Consider the following 19,465-nt stretch of genomic DNA (forward strand, 5'->3'; position numbering starts at 1 on the left):
GTCTGGGAAAACATAGCGAGATGTTCACTGAATAACTGGAAAAAAGATGGAATGAATTCGACAAATATTTATAGTAGATGTGTGACCAGAAAGTTGAAAAAAGTCAACTTTCGGGAAAAGGCGTTTAAAGATAAAGTTTGGTATAACACATGATTGCAGCATGCATGTATTCTCCCCGAAATGCTCATGAAGGAACATGTTTTTCATAAAACCCTCTTTATAGCATACTCTTAACATTAGTAGCTTTTAAAAAATCTAAAAAAAAAAAAATCGATTTTTTCAAACCGTGACGGTAGAAGACCCCCTTAAGACGAATGTTCTCGCGCAAACGCTTTAAAACGTCTAAATAATATTCAGCGTTAACCGATTTAGCGATTTGTGCGATTTTCAAGCACAATTTCCTTTACTTTTCCGATGTTTTCGTCGTTTACTGATGTTGCTGGACGAAGTTCATGAGGCAAGTTTTCAACCGATGTACGGCCCTCTTTGAACGATTTGTACCACTGGAAAACACGTGCACGCGATAGAGCAGAGTCCCCACATTTTAAGGCGTCTGAAGCCCTTTGTTGGAATAACAAAATTTCAAACAAATTCTTTGTTCAACTTGAATTTCCATCGTTAAATTCGAAGAACACACTCGAGCTTGACTTGTTTACAGTAGCACAGAAAACAAACTATGTGACATATCACGCTGAAATTCGCCATGTAAGCTTATAACAGTCCTACCAAAAAACAAAAAATTTATTTTTTCCATATGTCATCCGCGGACCGTTTTATTGATACCGTCTCGTTCATATTTGAGTAGAAGTTACTTAAGCAACAGTTCTAAAGTGAACAAATGATTTTCTTGCATGCCGGTTTCCAAAAAAAGTTTGTATGTAGGCATATGTAATGGTAGCTTCGGAATTCGCTTTACAAAATACTTTTGCAATATATCAACTTCTTCAAACCCCCAAAACCCCACACCTGTGCTGCCCCATATTTGAGACTTTGAGCGGTTTACTTCAAGGTTCCACAGGTTGCAGTAGCTTTCAAGGTTATTAATCATCCCTTGTAGTTTGCCTGGGTGATCCGCCAACAAAATGATATCATCCGCATACATTAGAAGTCTAATATTTTCCCTTCTTTGTTTATTCCTTAACGCAAATAGTATTGGCGACAATAGGCATCGCTGTTTGACGCTTGAGTTTGTTTTGAATATATCTGAAATTTCTGTGTCATTCCATATAACTGTCTTTGTATCGCTGAATATTTTAGAAACGTATTGGACTAGAATTTATTTTTTTTTTATCAGACAAATATGGGCTAGTATTTTAACTGGTATTTTGCTGATGAGTGACATTTCGTAGAACATCGCCCTATACATATAAACCCTTCTAACATGGCAAAAAATGATTGAATTGGTTGAATTGAAAAGCGAAATTCCAATTCACAAAAGAATATTTCTTCCTTGCAGGGCAGTTTCCGTGACCACTTAGTAATCGCGCTAGATCAAAAAGTTTATTGTGTGCAACAACAAAAAAAAAATAGCTAAGGTATGTGCAATACTAAACGTTCCATAAGTAGGAAAATCAGCAAAAGCAATGGATGACGAAAACAAAAAAAAAAAAAAATAAAAAAGAATTGTAATCATTTTGTAAGCGCATATGCATAAGTGCTGCTGTGATGTGCATGTATGTGTGTATTAAATCGTGTTGGCCGGTGCCATTGAATTTTCATAATGACTCAGCTGCACTTCCATGCGCTCGAGTGAATTTTATTTTCATTGTAGTGCATTTCCATTTATTTCAAAGTACTCGATTTTAATTAGATTTTCTGTATTTTAGTTGCCGCGCTTGCCGCCACGTCTGCTATCGATACGAGTATTTGAATTTTATGCGCTTTGTGGGAATTCTGCAGCGTGTGGCAGTTTCGGTTTTTTCTTTTTGCTTTTTTTTTTGTGTTGTGTAAAGGTAATCATTTCAGGCGAAACCGGAAGGCAGCTACCTGTAATATGAAATTTACGTTGTCTATTTCGTTTTAAATTTCATTATTTTCTTTATATTGTGCGCTTTTCAAGCATAGGCCTTTTCTTTGTATTGAATTTATTTTCCATTGCATTTCTTACTACCTGATACTGAAAGTAAGTTTTGTTCACTTTTTCTATGTAATTCTTATTTCCGCCTGAATTAAATTTAATTACCTAACGAATTAATTTGTCTGATAGGTCCAAAATTTGTCTGACAGGCCCATTTTTCCTTTTTTTTGTCGGGACAGACTAGCCAGTACAGCTATCAGACACAATTAAGTCCATCGTACTGCACCCGGATTCCCTTTTTAATTTTCTTTAAATTTACTCGACCTCCGAAGAAATCTGAGTAGATCTTGTGGTGCCAAGGAGCCACGGCGGTCGCTTCTTAACACATCAGTGCCAAAGACCTCAAGCCTGATTCGAGCGAAGGCCGGGCAGACGCGCAAAAAGTGCGCCACCGTCTCGTTCTCCTCTCCACATGCTGGGCAGAGTGCATTGTCTGAGATGCCCACTTTTTCCGTGTGCTTTGCCCATAGAAAGTGGCCCGTCATCATTTCAACCAGCTGCCTACAGTCCCTTTTGCTTAATTACAGGAGGAACTGCGACAGTCAGTCGGACATGTCAGGTAACATCAGTTTTGTGCATCTGCAGCCTCTCTCAGCCTGCCAGGCTCGCTTGTGGCTTGTGGCTGTAGACCCTATTCTAGCTAAAGAGTCAGAGATCTTGTTACATGCGAGACCCACGTATCTCGAGACCCATGTTAACATCAAGATATTATGTCTGTCGACGTGGCTTAACTTGGATTTACAGCACTCAACTACCCTTGAAGTGGTTGAAGGGCTGCCTAAGGCCATGAGCTCAACTTTGCTGTCACTACAGACACATACAGGTCAGCCTCTCCATATGTTTTCCACAACAAAGTTCATCGCTTCTTGGACAGCATACACCTTCGCTTGAAACACAGATGCGTCTAATAGGCCTAGTATATCTATAGTGCGAACCAACGCAAGATTTTGGATTTTTTGTATGTCACCCGAAACATACTGGGTCCCCTCCTAATTAACGATTAACTGAAAGTAACGAAAGTGCCGATGATCACGCAAAAAGTGGGCTAGATAGCGTTTGGATAGCGTACAGTGTTTGAAAGAAATTCTGAAAAAATTAAGTTTTCGGAGGATTTCTGAGCGACATCTAGAACTTAACCAAATAAATCTCAGTACTCTAACTGGTTAATTGGCAGAGCAGGTTAAATGACAAGAAGTATTTTGGGGTTTCCAGGTTGACTGAACATGTCGAGCCTTAACCGCCAAAATAACGTAAGCAATAAAGACGGAATTTTACAGGAGACGTTGGATCGGCTTTCGCCAGACTTAAATGATACATCTTTGAGTGGGATGTATTGAGAATGGATGAGCTGCATTGTCTTACTCTCAACAAACTGCTAATATCCATAGAAGACGGGAAAGTTTAAAAAGGAGTAATGTATCCCAGACTTAAGCTGCAATAAGTGGTGCCGAAGCCATAACGCTATAGCCGTAACCATAACAATAGCCGCTATACTACAGCATTTGTCGATTAGTCATGCCGGAACCATAAACAGCTGATCTTGAAGTAAAATTAATGACAACGTTGGCATTTTTGCATAAAAACACGTATAATTTTCCACTAAGTCAATTAATTTTTCGTCGTTGATTTCTAATATTCAAATTTTTATCGCAAATATCAAAACAAATGGAAAACCCAAAATTCAATAGATGCATACGGCTACGGTTATCGCTATGGCGTTGTGGGGCGGCACCTATAATCATTCACAGTGATGCCTATATGTTTGATCAGAACAGTTGATTACTACGATTACGGTTATGGCACCATAGTAATCAGCTGATTACGGTAATAACACCTCGTATATATTGAGGATGGACGAGCTGCGTTCTCGTACTCTCCACAAACTCTTATAGGTCTTAAAAAGATGTGGAAGTTTGAAAAGGAGTAATGTATTCCCACCCTAACTATTGCACTTTATAGCTACCATTCACTTCCAGTCCAGACCTGCCTATCTCGAATGAATAATTCGATTGTACTGGTAATAAAATCTGCAGGTATCAGAATGCCCAGGTAATAAGTAAGTGATTTTAAGTATTTTAATATTTGTAAAAATCTTCAAAAGTGACAAGTCTTCGTCTTATAAATCAAAGCAAAGAGAGCGCATTTCGTCTTTATTCCAAAGTTTAAAGCATGGTACCCACCAAAGTTACATACTAAATATACCCCTTAAGGTCCCAGTGGTCCAGAAATTTCAATAAAATAAATTTTTTGTTTTTTCGATATTTCGGAAGTATGGTATCTTAAGAATACACTGTGAAATTTTCATGCGGAAATTCCCAATATTATAACTTCTACAGCCCATTTACTCGGTAGAGAGCAGTCCGCGCGCTCCTGTGCCGCACTCTTTAAACTCATGTATCTCGAAACGACTTTTTTTGCGCTGGTGTTGTCAAAAAAAACCAAAAAACTATTCAACCGAACCGTCTGAAATTTTAATATGGCTATCGCCCATACAAGAATCATATTATTATTTCAATTATTTCGTATTTTCTTGATTAAAATCCTAAAAAAAACCCGATTTTTAGAGTGTCAAATTCAAAACCGCGCCATTTTGTCAATTGTTCGATGAGTTCGCGCCAGTAGCCCAGAGGTTTGTGAAAGACTACAATTCGATAGACTACGGGTTCGCAACTCACTGCGGACATGAATTGCTATATGATAGAAAAGGTTTTTTCTAATGGTGGTTGCACCTCGGCAGGGGATGGCAAACCTCGGAGTGCATTTCAGCCATGAAAAAGCTCCTCATGAAAACCCATCTACGGCATACAACTGGAAGTCCCTCTATTTGTGGAAAAATATCAAGACACACACCTCAAATTTGAGGAGAAGCTCGGCCAAACACCCAACAAAGGATGTAAGCGCCAATTATACACATATATACTTGTACATATATGTATGTAAACATTTTCATCATGTCGAACGTGACCATCGTTCAAACTGAAGAAACCGCCATCTTAAACGGTTTTTTTTATTTTGGCAATGGGCTTACTTATATACTTATTTACCTTATAAATCTTAATTATTGCTATAATTGGTGGTAAAGTTTATTTTAGGAAATATTTTCCGTTTTCAAAATAATTACAAAAAACCAACGCATTCGCACGGGACAAACACAGAAGTGGTTTTCACGCTCTACAATTCTAACGCCAATATCAGCGAGCCGGAGGTAATAACATTTCCATCTGATAAGTTTTAAAATGTTGTGCATTAATGTATCTTAAAAATGGTTTTAGTTTACCCAAAAATTATCCACACTTTTATTTAAATTAAATTTTGAACACTGTTGCACGAGATATATCGCATGTGATATTTTTTTCCATCATGATATTTATGTTGCTTTTGTTGCTCTCCTGCCTGCGCTGGGGAGTGTGAGCACCATAATTGTAGACAAAACTCAGCTTATTCACAATAAGTTTCTATAAATTCTTTTCTAAAATATTCACAATGATTGAAGTAGCCAAGGCGAATTTATTACAGGTGATAGCAAACACATATAAGTAAAACCCCACATGTATTTGTTGTTGCGTTTGGTCCAACCATCACGTCAAAATCAGCAAGCAAATGTAAACATACGAATGTAAACATACCAATACATACAAACAAAGCATATCATTTTGACGTAAGCCATACCTACGGTGAAAAATTCAGCTGGGTGAATGCTGTCACCTTAATAAATCCACCTTGGAAGTAGCCCAACGTCAGCTAACTACAAGAACGACTCGAATTTATAACCGACCAAGGTTTGTCACTACAGCAGCATTCGACAAGTATGTATTAAGAATATTGCAACAACAGCAATTACAACAACAAACTTTATTGTCGGAATGAAATTCTTATTTCAAATCATCACTCAGTTAAGAGGTTAGGAGTAGTCACAGGCCCGAAACAGTAATAATTTTAAATTATTTTTTTTTTTTGCAAGTCAATTGCTTTATTTTACAAAAATAAAAACAAGCATTAACACACTTGACTTTAGCAAAATATCGAAAAAAAAATTTATAATTGTAAAAGTTATCGCTGTTTGACCCTAGTCCTTTGCGGTGATGATCACAAGTCCTTGGAGATTCATCTAAAATCAATCGGCCAAGAAAAATTAGTTTTATTAATAGATAATCTTGTGCCTGAGCGAAGCTTTTTTTCAAAATTAACAATAAGGCGGCCTTAGGAAATAGTTTTCAAATTTTCGAGAAAATCCCTAAAATTTATTGTTAAAAAAAATCGAAATTAAAAAAAAAATCCTTCGATCAGGCACGAGTTTTTTATGTTTTTCAAAAGCAGTATACATTTTATTGAAATCTACCAAGCGGTTTTTAAGTTACCGTGATCACCAGTTCAAAAGTATAGTTTTGAGAATACCGCATTTAAGGGGACAGATACCAGTAAAATTTCGAAAAAAATAATTTTTTTTGCATAAAATGTTAATATAATCCTTTAAGAATATGTCCAAAAATTTTTAGAACGTAGATTTAAGTATTTCTTATATTATAGATCGTCAACCCTGACGACTCTATTCTTTGCGTTCGAGCGCTGGGAGAGGTATAGTTACGTTGTATTCAAATTTTAGACGCGTTTTTCTCAAAACTATATTTTTCGAATTGGCGTACACGATAACTCGAAAAGTTATTGACCGATCTCCATGAAATTTTGCACACATCTTTTGTATAATATTACTTTCTATGTGAACTTGCAATTCGAAAATTTTTCGAAAAAAATTTTTTTCGCAGCAAAAATAGTAGGAAAATTCGCCCCAAAATTCATTTTTTTTAAGCATTTTAATCCGCGATTTCTTCCATTTTTGTTTAATTCATATAGAAATTATGACATTAATAAAGAAAAACATGTTTGGTTTTTTTATATTCAGGTCACTGACCACGATGCTACAATGCCCGCCGATTGAGAAGCCCCGCTGCAACCTTCCTGGAAGAATTGAGTGTACATCCGCAATTTTAAATGATTAAAAAAAAAAATTATATTAGTTTAATTTTAAAATAAAATTATATTGACTTCTTCATTTTAAATAATTTTAATAAAAATCAGGGGAAATATGGCCGTTTAAAGGTATCTGTCCCCTTAAAGTTTTGCTATCGAACCGGAGCGCCCGAGCGCCCTTTGTTAATTGTTGAATAACTCGAAAAGTATTTGTCGAGTTCACTTCAAATTTTCAGACAATATTTTAAAGATATTACTTTTTAATAAAATAACTTAAATTGCAAAAACATCCTGAAAATTTTTAAAATTCTGACTACCCCTAATCACTTAAGGTACAACCAGTTAACCCTAGACATGCTTCGCTCATTTGACCCTGTCTGCGGGCTTTATTATTCAGATCGACTAATATCACTCTGAATTTATATAAAAAACAAACAACAGTTGAAAGGAAAAATGTATTGGATGATCCATAGTTTTTTTTAAACATAGTAACAAAATTTTATATAAATACAAATTATATTTATTGAACAAAAACGTAAATGACTTCTAAAAAAGTTACAAAGCGAAACACAAATCTACTATAAAAGTACGTCCAGAGTTAAGAGTAATATAACTAAACAACAAAAGCAAACAACAATTAATCAAACACGTGTTAGCACGTGAAAAGAGCTTTCCAAAAAGTTCTAGCATGAACCGATGCGACGAATACAAGTAGAACCACGCGCTTGCAAAGACAAGCTTGCGGAAATACCGCAAGACTTTTTTGCCAACCTAATATTAACCAGGCATTGAGAGAACGACCTCATTTTCATGGCAGCCGGTTCTACGTTACCGGAATTACTCGGGTTTTCCCGACCAAGGGCTGCCGTCCCAGTAAACTAGCCATGTCTAGTGAATCGTTTATCAGAACGGCCTCTAAGGTATAATTTTTTTTTAATTCATTCTCTGTAAAAAATAGTTGACTTTTGTTTCGTATCTATAATCCGAAGCTCTTTAGCGTCTTCCGAATCAATCAGGCTGGACCATAATCAAATAATATTTCGATTATAAATTGTAACAAATCTTAGATTCTACCCATTGTTTCTACCATTCAAATTAACAAAAAAAATTGTTCAACCATTGTTCACCAAAATTTTCAATTTTTGGTAATATTGTTTTTAAGGTTTGATAGCTATGAAAATAAATTCATTTGCATAAAGGGCATAAGTAAATATCATCATCATAGTTCTTCGAGCTCAGTTGCGGAGCATAGGGCTAAAATTCAAATTGATATCAATTATTTATAAGTTAACTGCAGTAACAAACACAATAACATTTATAATAATTAAATATTATATTAAATATCTTTGCTATATTATTTTTTTATCGCTTAATTTCCTTCAAAATTGCTCGTTGGGTTACTCCATACAAACCTGAAGTTCTTTGTGATTCACTCTCTTATGACGATTCTCTTCAATTTTGTTGAGAAATAAATGTTTCTATTCTCTCCGGCTCAGCTCAACGAATAACCAAATCACAATAGAAATGTCAGAAAACTGACAACACAACATCTGAAATGTGAATGTCAGCATAAAGCGCATACGCATCAACTAGAAGAAGTGAAAATTCTGACTACGACGACAGCAGTAGAATTAGAGCATAAATTTAAACCCTTGGAAAGAATTACAAAAACAATTGGGCCACAGAGCACCAACTGGACAAACAATTTGAAAAAATATCGCAACAATAACGCAACGTCTCTATGCCGTATAGATCACACGCAGGCAAAACGTCAAAGACTTGGTAATCAATTTGTGGTGCCACGAAATAGTTGGTGGTGCGTTTGAATTGATAGATTACAAAACTGCAGTGCACAAACGTGTGTTTGTGAGAAAGTGAACAAGCCACACAAATAACAAAATGTCCAGCGCCGGTGAAGAGCCACGCGTAGCAGAAATTGCCGCATCCAGTGTAAGTTTGAACTTGTCTTTTGGTAAATATTTGGAATTAAGTTTTCAAACTCCGCCTTAACACAACAGATTCGTTCCGGATTAGCTGAACTTGAATTGAAATCGGCGCAAGTATTACGAGGTCTGGAAAATATCAAAACCGCACCAATTAATGAAACACCCGTTGCTTTGCCGGAAAGTGCCGCAGACACTGTTGACGCTGGTGGAAATGCCAACACACAAAATGAAGCGAGCTCGCCGCCCGATATTCCAACTACGCCAAAGCATACAACACTGTTGTATGGCGACTGCAAGCCACCGGGCGAAATACTAAAATCGCTCGAAACCCTAATCACTTATTCTGAGTCCGATGATGATCCGGAATTTCCACTACCTGGCCTGGATGATGTGGCACAATTAGCGTTAATATCGCACAGTATTGTTGCCTACCTTACGCATCTAGATCGCCAGCACTTGGTGCGCGTTTCCAGCAGCATTGCCGGAGACACCACACGCTGGCTGGGTACACTCTTTCGTTTCCTCGATCCGGGCAGTAGTTTTCACACAGACAACGCCGATGCTATACTGCGAGCAGTGCGTTTGGCGATAGTGGCACGTTGTCCTGGCTACCTCGAGGGTGGCATACCAGCATTAGCGCATCCATGCTTCTACATTTCGGAGAATACAACACCGCTGCGACTGCAATATGCTTGCCGTCAGTTGGGCATACCTTTAGATGCGATACGTCTGATACCGGCCAATAGTACTTTCGGCACAATGGATCTATCGCTGCTGCTCAAGCAGGTGCAAGCAGATTTGAGTGCCAATCGTACACCTTTACTAGTGGTGGCCGATGTGGGTGCGTCATTATGTGGTTACGTTGACAATTTGCAGCGCATGAGTGACATCTGCCGGACGCACAACATTTGGCTGCATGCCACTGGGCATGGTTTGGCGGCGCTGGCGTGCGCGCAGGGGCCAAATACGGTGAGTGGAATGGGTGTAGAAGGTTTTCAAAGCTGTTTGAATTATAAAATTTGATGGATATTCTTCGCATGATGCATTTTTTTAAGAAAGAAAAAAAATTTTTTTTTTAAGAAAAAAGAAAATTATTTGGAAGGTAAAATATTCAGCTATGAGATCTGTCATGGCGTTTCTTGGAGAAAAGTAACTTTGTTTTATAACTAAACTTAAAAATAATTTCCAATTCAAATTCAATCTCCCCACTTAAAACAAAAATTTATTTAAAGTTACTTTAGGCCTTTACTAAAAACTCATATTTCAATACGAAAACGCAAAGAAAGATATCCTGGGAGGCATTCCATCAAAAGTCTAATTTACATTAACCAACCAGCCTGGTTTATATTCGAGCAGAAGCTGTCAGACTAGCAGTCGCTTCCACTAAAATCGCAATATCTCGAGAACTATTATAGACACCATACAATTTTTTTTTTTTCAAAATAAAGGTTAAATCATAAGGAATCGTTACGTGTATAACAGAAAATCTAAAAAACTGGCCAAATCAACTAAAAATTGATTCAAAAAATTTTTTTTACTTTTTTTTGGTCAAAATTTCGAAATTTTTTTTTTAACATAATACTAATTTAAGGGGTTAGGGGTAGTCAGAGGCCCGAAAAAATGATGATTTTCACGAATTTTTTTTTGCTACTTAATTAATTTATTTAACAAAAATAAAAACATAGCATAAAAACATCATGTTTTAACTTGGCTTCACCAAAATTTCAAAAAAAAAAATTAATAATTGCAAAAGTTATCGCTGTTTGTGTGAAGCCCGTTTCTCCAGAAGTCCCTTGCGGTGAACATCACAAGTCCTTGCAGATTCATCTAAAACCAATCGGACAAGAAAAATTAGTTTTATTAATAGATAATCTTGTGCCTGATCGAAGCTTTTTTTATTTTTTTCAAAATGAACAAAATGGCGGCCTCAGAAAATTTTTTCCAGATTTTAGAGCAAAAAACCAACAGTTAATTGTTAAAAAAAAATCGAAATTTTTGAAAAAAAAAAATCCTTCGATCAGGCACAAGTTTTTTATGTTTTTCAAAAGCTGTATAAATTTTATTGAAATCTACGTAGCGGTTTTTAAGTTACAGTGTTCACCAGTTTGAAAAACATAGTTTTGAGAAAAACGCATTTAAACTTTTGCTATCGGCTCCGGAGCGGCCGAGCGCCCTTTGTTAATTGTTGAATAACTTGAAAAGTATTTGTCGGATTCACTTCAAATTTTTACACAATATTTTTAAAACATTATACTTTAAGAAAATGCAAAAAAAAATCAATTTTTTTTAAATTCTGACTACCCCTAACCCCTTAAACTACTTATTTGTTTCTATATTGTCTGTAAATTGCATTGAAATCCATCCAACGGTTCAAGAAATATTGATTTTTGAAAAAAACACGGTCCCGATTTTCAACATGGCGTAGATGACTCAATTTTGAAAATTTTTCAAAATCCTTTTAGGCTCGAATGTATCTTACCTAGAACTAATATTTCCCAAAGTTTCAAAGAAATCGAAAGACCACTTGCAAATCTCATATTTTCTGACGGAGTTTTACCCAATACAAATGCATTAAAAGCAGGCATTCAAACTTCTATCTAGGTCCAAATTTAAGCAGCAAAACATGCAGTAATAATAATAAATAAATAACTCTCATGAATATCGCAATTTTAAGCTCTATGAAAATCCGACGCCGATACGCCATACATTTAGAAATATTAATGATTAGTTGTCATATAATTGTCAGCGGTTGCAAAATGATTTATACTTAACTATCAAGTATTCATATTCAAAATAATCTTATCTACATATTGTACCTTTCCCCCGCAGATCAGCGGCATTGTTGACTCAATTGTTTTGAATTTGGGCAGTTGGTTGGGCGTACCAAGTCTACCCATAGTGGTAAGTTTAAAATTAGTTATCACGTCAAGAATTTAGTAAAACTTATTAATTTCGTCCTCTATTTGTCTCTCCCTTTCAATACCCTACAGCTACTTCATCGTCAATTGCAAAATTCCGCACTAACCGCCTTCGAATCGGATCCGATACTATCGCGTCGCCTGCATTCGCTATCGCTATGGACCAGCCTGCAAGCTTTAGGACGCGATGCAATTGCCGAACGTATCCATGTTGCATTCCAAACGTGTAGTATTCTCTTTGAGATCACATCCAAGTGTGAAGGTGTGCGTGTAGTGGTAAGTTTGTGATACCATAATGGTTTTAATGAAGAGCATTTGTGAGGTTAAAAAAAAGTGTTAATGCTTGTTTTTACCAACATCAATGTTAAGTCATATCACTCGCGCTTTACTGTTGTTGCTTTATTTATCTAAAATTCTTGATACGCGTGGCATCGTATTTGTGTTTTATCGCTTTTAAAGATAGTGGTTTGGGTTATTTTTTCATTTGTTTGCTTTTTGTTCCGGAAACTTTTTGAGTGCCTTAAGCATTGATGATTCTTTAAAGAACAAGAAAAGCTGATTAATTGTTGTTGTTTCTTTTTTTTTTGTTTTTTGATAAAAAATAAAGACATATTATGATTAAATTGTCACGAGACAGATTGGTTGGAATGCAAATTAAAAAACGAACAGCTAATAACTTGCAACGTTCAAACAAGCTATCGCATCCATATTAACTAATTTTCGAATGAACACGACCCAACAACTCTCTTTTATCTATTCTGTGTATTTTTTTTTATCGATTTTTGTAATTTACCCTGTATGTCGCTGATACAACATCCTAATATGCATACAATAGATTTCGCCTCTGTGAGGGTGTTACTCCTCATCTTTTTCCAATATAAATTATTAAATAAGAGCAAAACAATATTAAAATATAGATTATTGGAATGATTTGGCTAGCCCATCACTTCTCTTACAACCTCAACAAAAATGTCAACTATTTTGTTAAGGGGTCAGGGGTAGTCAGAGGCCCGAAAAAAGATGATTTTCAATATTTTTTTTTATTTTTCCAAGTCAATTGCTTTATTTTACGAAAATAAAAACACAGCATTATACAACATATTTCGACTTGACTTTAGAAAAAAATTAAAAAAAAAATTAATAATTGTAAAAGTTGTCGCTGTTTGTGTGCAGCCCGTTTCTCCAGAAGTCCTTTGCGGTGACAAGTCCTTGAAGATTCATCTAAAATCAATCAGACAACAGAAATTAGTTTTATTAATAGATAATCTTTTGCCTGATCGAAGTTTTTTTTTATAATTTTTGTTTAAAAAAATTGAAATTTTTGAAAAAAAAATCCTTCAATCAGGCACGTGTTCTTTATGTTTTTCTAAATCAGTATTTACAATATTTTTAAGATATTATACTTTAAGAAAATGCAGAAAAAAATCTAATTTTTTTGAAAATTCTGTATACCCCTAACCCCTTAAGAGCTTAGATCAGGTATATCTTATTATGTTTGTCGAAAGAAGTCGATATTAGGAAACCGTTCCTCTTAAAGAGTAAGCCCTCCCTCCTTGACAGCATAAAAATATACTAGTTTTCCCCCACACCAATCCATTATTTTTGCGTAAAATTCATTTTTATATCAAATGTTCAAATTTATTTAAAATGTTTTGGTTTACCCGATGCCATTTGCCATTATAAAGGTAGCTTTATAAAGCCGCTCTCATAGGAGTCTTGGTCCTTATTGGCGAAAAACTCTAGTTATCGATTTTCACAATCTTTTCGCTTGTTGCCTATTTCTTATCACTGCAATGAGTGAAAAAGATAGTAATCGCATGGTGCCACGTCCGGACTGTAATATGGTTGGTGGATGTACTAAAACTTTGCAACCAACTTCCCGAAGTTTTTGGCGAATCACTACAGACGTTTGAGACGTTTGCGTTGTCCTGACGGAACACAACACCTCTTCTGTTGGCCAATTCTCGCCGTTTCTGGTCAATCACCAGCTTCAATCGGATCAGTTGTTGACAGTAAAGATGTGAATTTAGTGCTTGGCCATGCGAAGCAACTCATAATAATTGATTATTTTCAAGCCCCAGCAAGTACACAGTAGAACCTTCCTGGCGGGGTACGGTACACTAGACAGGGCTAATTTACTGGGGCGGCAGCCCTTGGTCGGAAAAAACGTGAATCATTCCGGCAACTTGGAACCGAGTGCCATGAGAATGAACCCTACTTACATACGGGGAATGCTGCTGGAGTGACAGCCCTCTGCCGCATATAAATCCGGGTCGTTTCGGTAACGTAAAACCTATTGTCGTGGAAACGTACTGTCAATTCGAATCTTCCTGACCGTTAGTTCTGCTTTGGTCACCGTTGGAACTGCTACGTCACGCTTTCGCCACAATCATTTTCATACAATATTGTAGTACATATGTGGCCCATTTCTCACCTCCAGTCAGCATCCGTTTAAGAAATGAGCCGATTTCATTCCGTTTGACCAAGTCTTCAAAGGTTTCGACAAACATCGAGCTTCTTTCTGTGTCCAGCTTACGCAAACAACTTAAAACTGTTTTATAGTGGATCTTTAGCTCCTGGGCGATGCTACGACTACTAAGATGCCGGCCGTCTTCGATTATTGCTGTGATTTGATCAACATCAAAAATGCCTGAACGAAATCAACTAAACCTAATTTGCACGTAATTAACTGCCACAGTATCGCCACCATAAAAACCATTCATAATTTCAGCGGCGTGACTTGCATTTTCGCCTTTATCAAAGAAAGACTGTAAAATATACCGCATTTTCTCTTTGTTGTCTTCCATCGTTAACACCCTGTAACTCACAGGTAAACAGTCAGCAAAAGAAGTTTTTTAGTGTGAAATGTCACCTTGAAAGTTATGCTCGTTTCAAGGTGACTTTAAATTGTTTGATCGATACTTTACAATATATCAATCACTACAGCCATCTACCGAGAAAATAATGGACTTATTTTTCCCAAACTAATATATATATATGTACATATGTATATAACTGGCCCTTACACTCTTTATTTGGTGGTGGCCGAGCTCCTCCTCCTATTTGTGATGTGCGGCTTGCGATGTTTTTTCCACAAATAGAGGGACCTACAGTTTTACGCCGCCTCCAAACGACCAATGGTTTTTATGAGATGCATGGCAGAAATACATTGGGTTGTCTGTCATCAGCATTTCGAAAAGCTCAATAAAGAAATTTGCATTCGTAACTGGCACACCTTTTTTTTTAATTCTTTGAATTTTATGAATAATGCAAATTAACTGGAAATAAAATATTTAATAATCGGGAAGCATGCTACATAAGTACTGCATATAATCGCATTAGCACTACAATTCAATTCATTCTGCACCAAACTCGTTTAACGTAATTACCCTGCAATGATAATATTTGCCATATAGAACAACAACACATGAAAACTAATTATTTCATTCGCTCATTTCCCACCAGAGTCGCGCACCTGGCGGCCAATCAGGCACCACGCTGAACGATGTCATAAATAAGCCTTTAGACGCTAATGTAAGTGCTTTATCGCAAATTGCTTGAATTTCAAGCTCATGTTGGCTTATAATTAAAATTTCTATACCCCCCTGAACACAGTTGCTTTTCGAGACTGTTGCATCTGTGGTTGTATTTCAATTCGATGGCAGCGCCACTGTACCAACAACAGTTGGCAAAACCGATAACGAGCATTTGAACGCTTTGGAGAATAGCGGTAAGGTGTTCGAGAAGCTCGGTAATGCCTCGTACTTTGATCGCTTGAATTCTTGGTTGGGACAAATTCTGCAACGCGATTGCCCTAATGTAAGTAGAATAACTAATTTTTGTTTGCTTTCTTAAATTCGCGCTTTTTTTTTTTGTCATGTAGTTTGATTTCGAAATCATTGAGCATCCCACACAAGGTACTTGCGTACGCTACTGCCCACTCGAGTTGGGTTTGGGTGAGCAGCCGCCCACATCGGAGAATTTAGAGAGTTTCGCACATTTTCTCGATGGCAATGTGGATATTTTACGCTCTACGATTAAACACAAAGCCACATTTATACGGTTGGTGGAGAAGAGCGATGTGCTGCGTATGGTCAATCTGCCCGAGTGGGCGGGTATGGGTGGTGTGCGTTTTGTGCCCGAAGGTTGGGAGTCATTACTCACCGATCAAGCCAAAACAGAGTTAAATAAGCTAAATGCCGATCTCGTTGAAGCATTAAAGTCAACCGATAATGCGTTCTCGCTGGGCGAGGGCATAGATGGACTGATCTGCGTGCGCTTCGGCATGGTTACGCGTGAAACGGATGTCGAAGAGCTGCTGGATTTAGTTGTTTCGGTGGGCAAGAGTGTGCAAGAGAATTCAAGGGTGTTGGATACCATGTCGGAGATCGTGAAAAAGGTGAGTGCGAACAGGATGCGATGGTTTTATTTTTTTTTTGTTTAAAACTTTAAAATTGTGAAAATAAATTAGAAAAATTAATAGTTTTATTTTAGTTCACTCTTGAATATCTATTTTCTATTTATTTAATTTATCTTTACTTGGTAATTCATACTATTTTATTTGTATTTCTTTTATTCTGATTTACTTAATTTTATGCTTCTTTATTCAACATACATATATTACATACAAACGTTTTCTTTACCTTTATTTTACATAACTTTACTGTGTTTTATTTTATGTATTTTTATTTTATTTTATTTTATTTTTTTTTATATTTTATTTTCTTTTTGTATAATTAGTGCAAAATTTAATTATTAATTTAACTTTCCTGTGTTTTATTTTATTTATTTCATCTTTTTATTTTATTTTTATTTTCTTTAATTTTAATTTTATCTTATTTTATATAACTTCTATTTCAATTTTATTTAATTTTAATTATAGTAAATTTTATTTTATAGTAAATTTTATTTTATTTCAGTTTTATTTTATTTCATTTTATTTCAGTTTTATTTTATTTCATTTTTAATTTAATTTAATTTATATTTTTATATTTTATTTTCTTTTTGTATAATTAGTGCAAAATTTAATTATTAATTTAACTTTCCTGTGTTTTATTTTATTTATTTCATCTTTTTATTTTATTTTTATTTTCTTTAATTTTAATTTTATCTTATTTTATATAACTTCTATTTCAATTTTATTTAATTTTAATTATAGTAAATTTTATTTTATTTCAGTTTTATTTTATTTCATTTTTAATTTAATTTAATTTATATTTTATTTTATTTTTGTATTAGTGCAAAATTTAATTTAACTTTCCCGCGTTTTATTTTATTTATTTCATCTTTTTATTTTATTTTATTTTTATTTTATTTTAATTTTATTTCTATTTTTATTTTATTTCATTTCTATTTTAATTTAATTTAATTTTAATTATGTTTTATATTTTTTTATTTTATTTTAATTTAATTTTATTTTATTACATTTTTTTTTTATTTTAATTTGATCTTATTTTATAATTTTATTTATATTTTCTTTTTATTATATTTTTTTTATACCTATACATATATATTTTTATATATTTTTTAATTTCTTTTCTATTTTAATTTAATTTTTATTTATATTTTGATTCATTTTATTTAATTTTAATTTTATTTTATTTAAATTTATTTAATTTTAATTTTATTTTGTTTCTATTTTATTTCTATTTTATTTTTATTTTGTTTCATTTTCATTTAATTTTATTTCATTTCTATTTTAATTTTATCTTATTTTATTTCATTTCTTTTTTAATTTAATTTAATTTATATTTTATTTTATTTTATTTAATTTTAATTTTATTTTATTTCATTTTTATTTTATTTTTTTTTTCATTTTTATTTTATTTAATTTCATTTCTATTTTATTTCTATTTTTATTTAATTTTATTTTGTTTCATTTTAATTTTATTTTATTTCATTTCATTTTAATTTTATTGTATTTCAATTTTATTTAAGATTTTGTTGTTGTATTATTAGTGCGAAATTTAATTCTTACGTATTTTCCTTCCTAATCACTTCTCGTTAGGGCATCGAGGCTGCCACCGCTGATTTGCAGCGCGAGACCGAGGAGAAGATGTGGCAGGACGGCATTCTGCGACATGTGCCCGTTGTGGGGCGTGTCTTCAATTGGTGGTCACCGCCCGCTAAAGAGGCTGGTGGTATCAAAGGACGCAGTCTTAATCTAACGCAAGGCGTTGTCGAGAGCACCGAAAACATTTACAGGTAAGCCATGCCACAAAATATCTCGTAACATTTGTGATGCTAAAACCTACACTCACTCACCACACTTCACAGATATCACATGCAAATGTCGGGCTCGCCACATCAAACAGGACGCTCACCACCCACACCCATGGTGCAAACTCCCGTCATCTCCGCTGCCAACGCAGCGCCGCCAGTCTTTCCCGATCCAGCATCACAAATGCAAACAGCACCATTACAACAACAGCAGCAGCAGCAGCAGCAGCTGCAAACGCAACAGTCAACTACGAATAGTTTCGCTGAGGCCAGTGATGGTCATGCGCGCAATATAAGCCAAAGTAGTGAACATTCTTCGGTGCCTGAATTGGTGCCCGTCAATAACGCGAATGCGATTGTAATTAATAATGGCAAATAAATCAGTAGTACTAGGAACTTTTCGAATTACAAAAAATTTTATGTAATGCAATAAAAACAAAAATTATTGTCAGCTAGCAAAGCCAACAATGCATTGCAAAAACGATGTTGGAGCTTGGATATGCGTCAGACGTACTTCAAGGTTAAAAGTGTTTATAAATGTCACAAGCTTCTCTTAGATATTTAAAAAAAAAAGAAAACAAGAAGGTCTAGTGCATAATAGAAAGCATTTTTGTATTTTTGGCAAAGTTATGCAGTAGTAAAAAATGCAATAAAAAAGGCAAGAAGAGCAACGAACTTCCGAAAGTAGTGCACGAAAAAACTAATAGAAAAATGCAATGCAATTCGTGCTAATAATGTCGAATGTCAATTGACGCGTTAGAAAATTATTAAGAAAAATAGATCGCGTACTTTTCGTAATGTATTATCTACCCCTATTGATATGTATGTGTATATACGTACATACATACATGTGTATATTTTATTATTTGCATATATCTGCATCATATTTTATCCCCTTTATTAATTTACGCGTACCATATTTTAATTTCAATACGCACCTTATAGAATAAAGGGCATTCATTGTATCTATGCCAAGAAGCGAGTTTTAGAAACTTTTCAAATCGTTTAAAATATTCAACATGAGCAATTTTCTTCTCACAGATACGAGTATGTCAGGGTAGCCAATTAAGTAACGTACAAAACTATGTCGGTTGAAATTTTATGTAACGAGCTGGTATTCTTTTTTGTCAACAATTTCTACGTAAAATCATTCCCTTTACTTTTAGTGAAAATACGAAAATATGTCTAAAGCGGTTTCTTATTAAAAATGAAAAACAAATTGTGAGAGAAGATAATAAGCGTTTTTTATAAAGCAGTTTTAGCTAAGCTATGCAAATTTTAACGATAATTGTGTATGTGATTTCATTAATTCCTTTCCCATTAGTTTAAATCAATGG

The 19,465-nt window shown here is 34.7% G+C and overlaps 1 protein-coding gene across 1 annotated transcript; it reads left to right on the plus strand.

The window, feature by feature from the left end:
* The first annotated feature begins 8,584 nt into the window (after window positions 1-8,584).
* Window positions 8,585-18,524, plus strand: LOC129237793 (pyridoxal-dependent decarboxylase domain-containing protein 1). Its single transcript, XM_054872727.1, has 9 exons — window positions 8,585-8,995; window positions 9,064-9,960; window positions 11,821-11,892; window positions 11,982-12,185; window positions 15,375-15,443; window positions 15,525-15,728; window positions 15,793-16,308; window positions 17,917-18,113; window positions 18,186-18,524. Exons 1-9 carry the CDS (start codon window positions 8,945-8,947, stop codon window positions 18,505-18,507), a joined length of 2,532 nt encoding a protein of 843 aa, XP_054728702.1. The 5' UTR covers window positions 8,585-8,944; the 3' UTR covers window positions 18,508-18,524.
* The last annotated feature ends 941 nt before the right edge of the window (window positions 18,525-19,465 follow it).

Source organism: Anastrepha obliqua, chromosome 2, assembly GCF_027943255.1.
Source record: "Anastrepha obliqua isolate idAnaObli1 chromosome 2, idAnaObli1_1.0, whole genome shotgun sequence".
NCBI lineage: Eukaryota > Metazoa > Arthropoda > Insecta > Diptera > Tephritidae > Anastrepha > Anastrepha obliqua.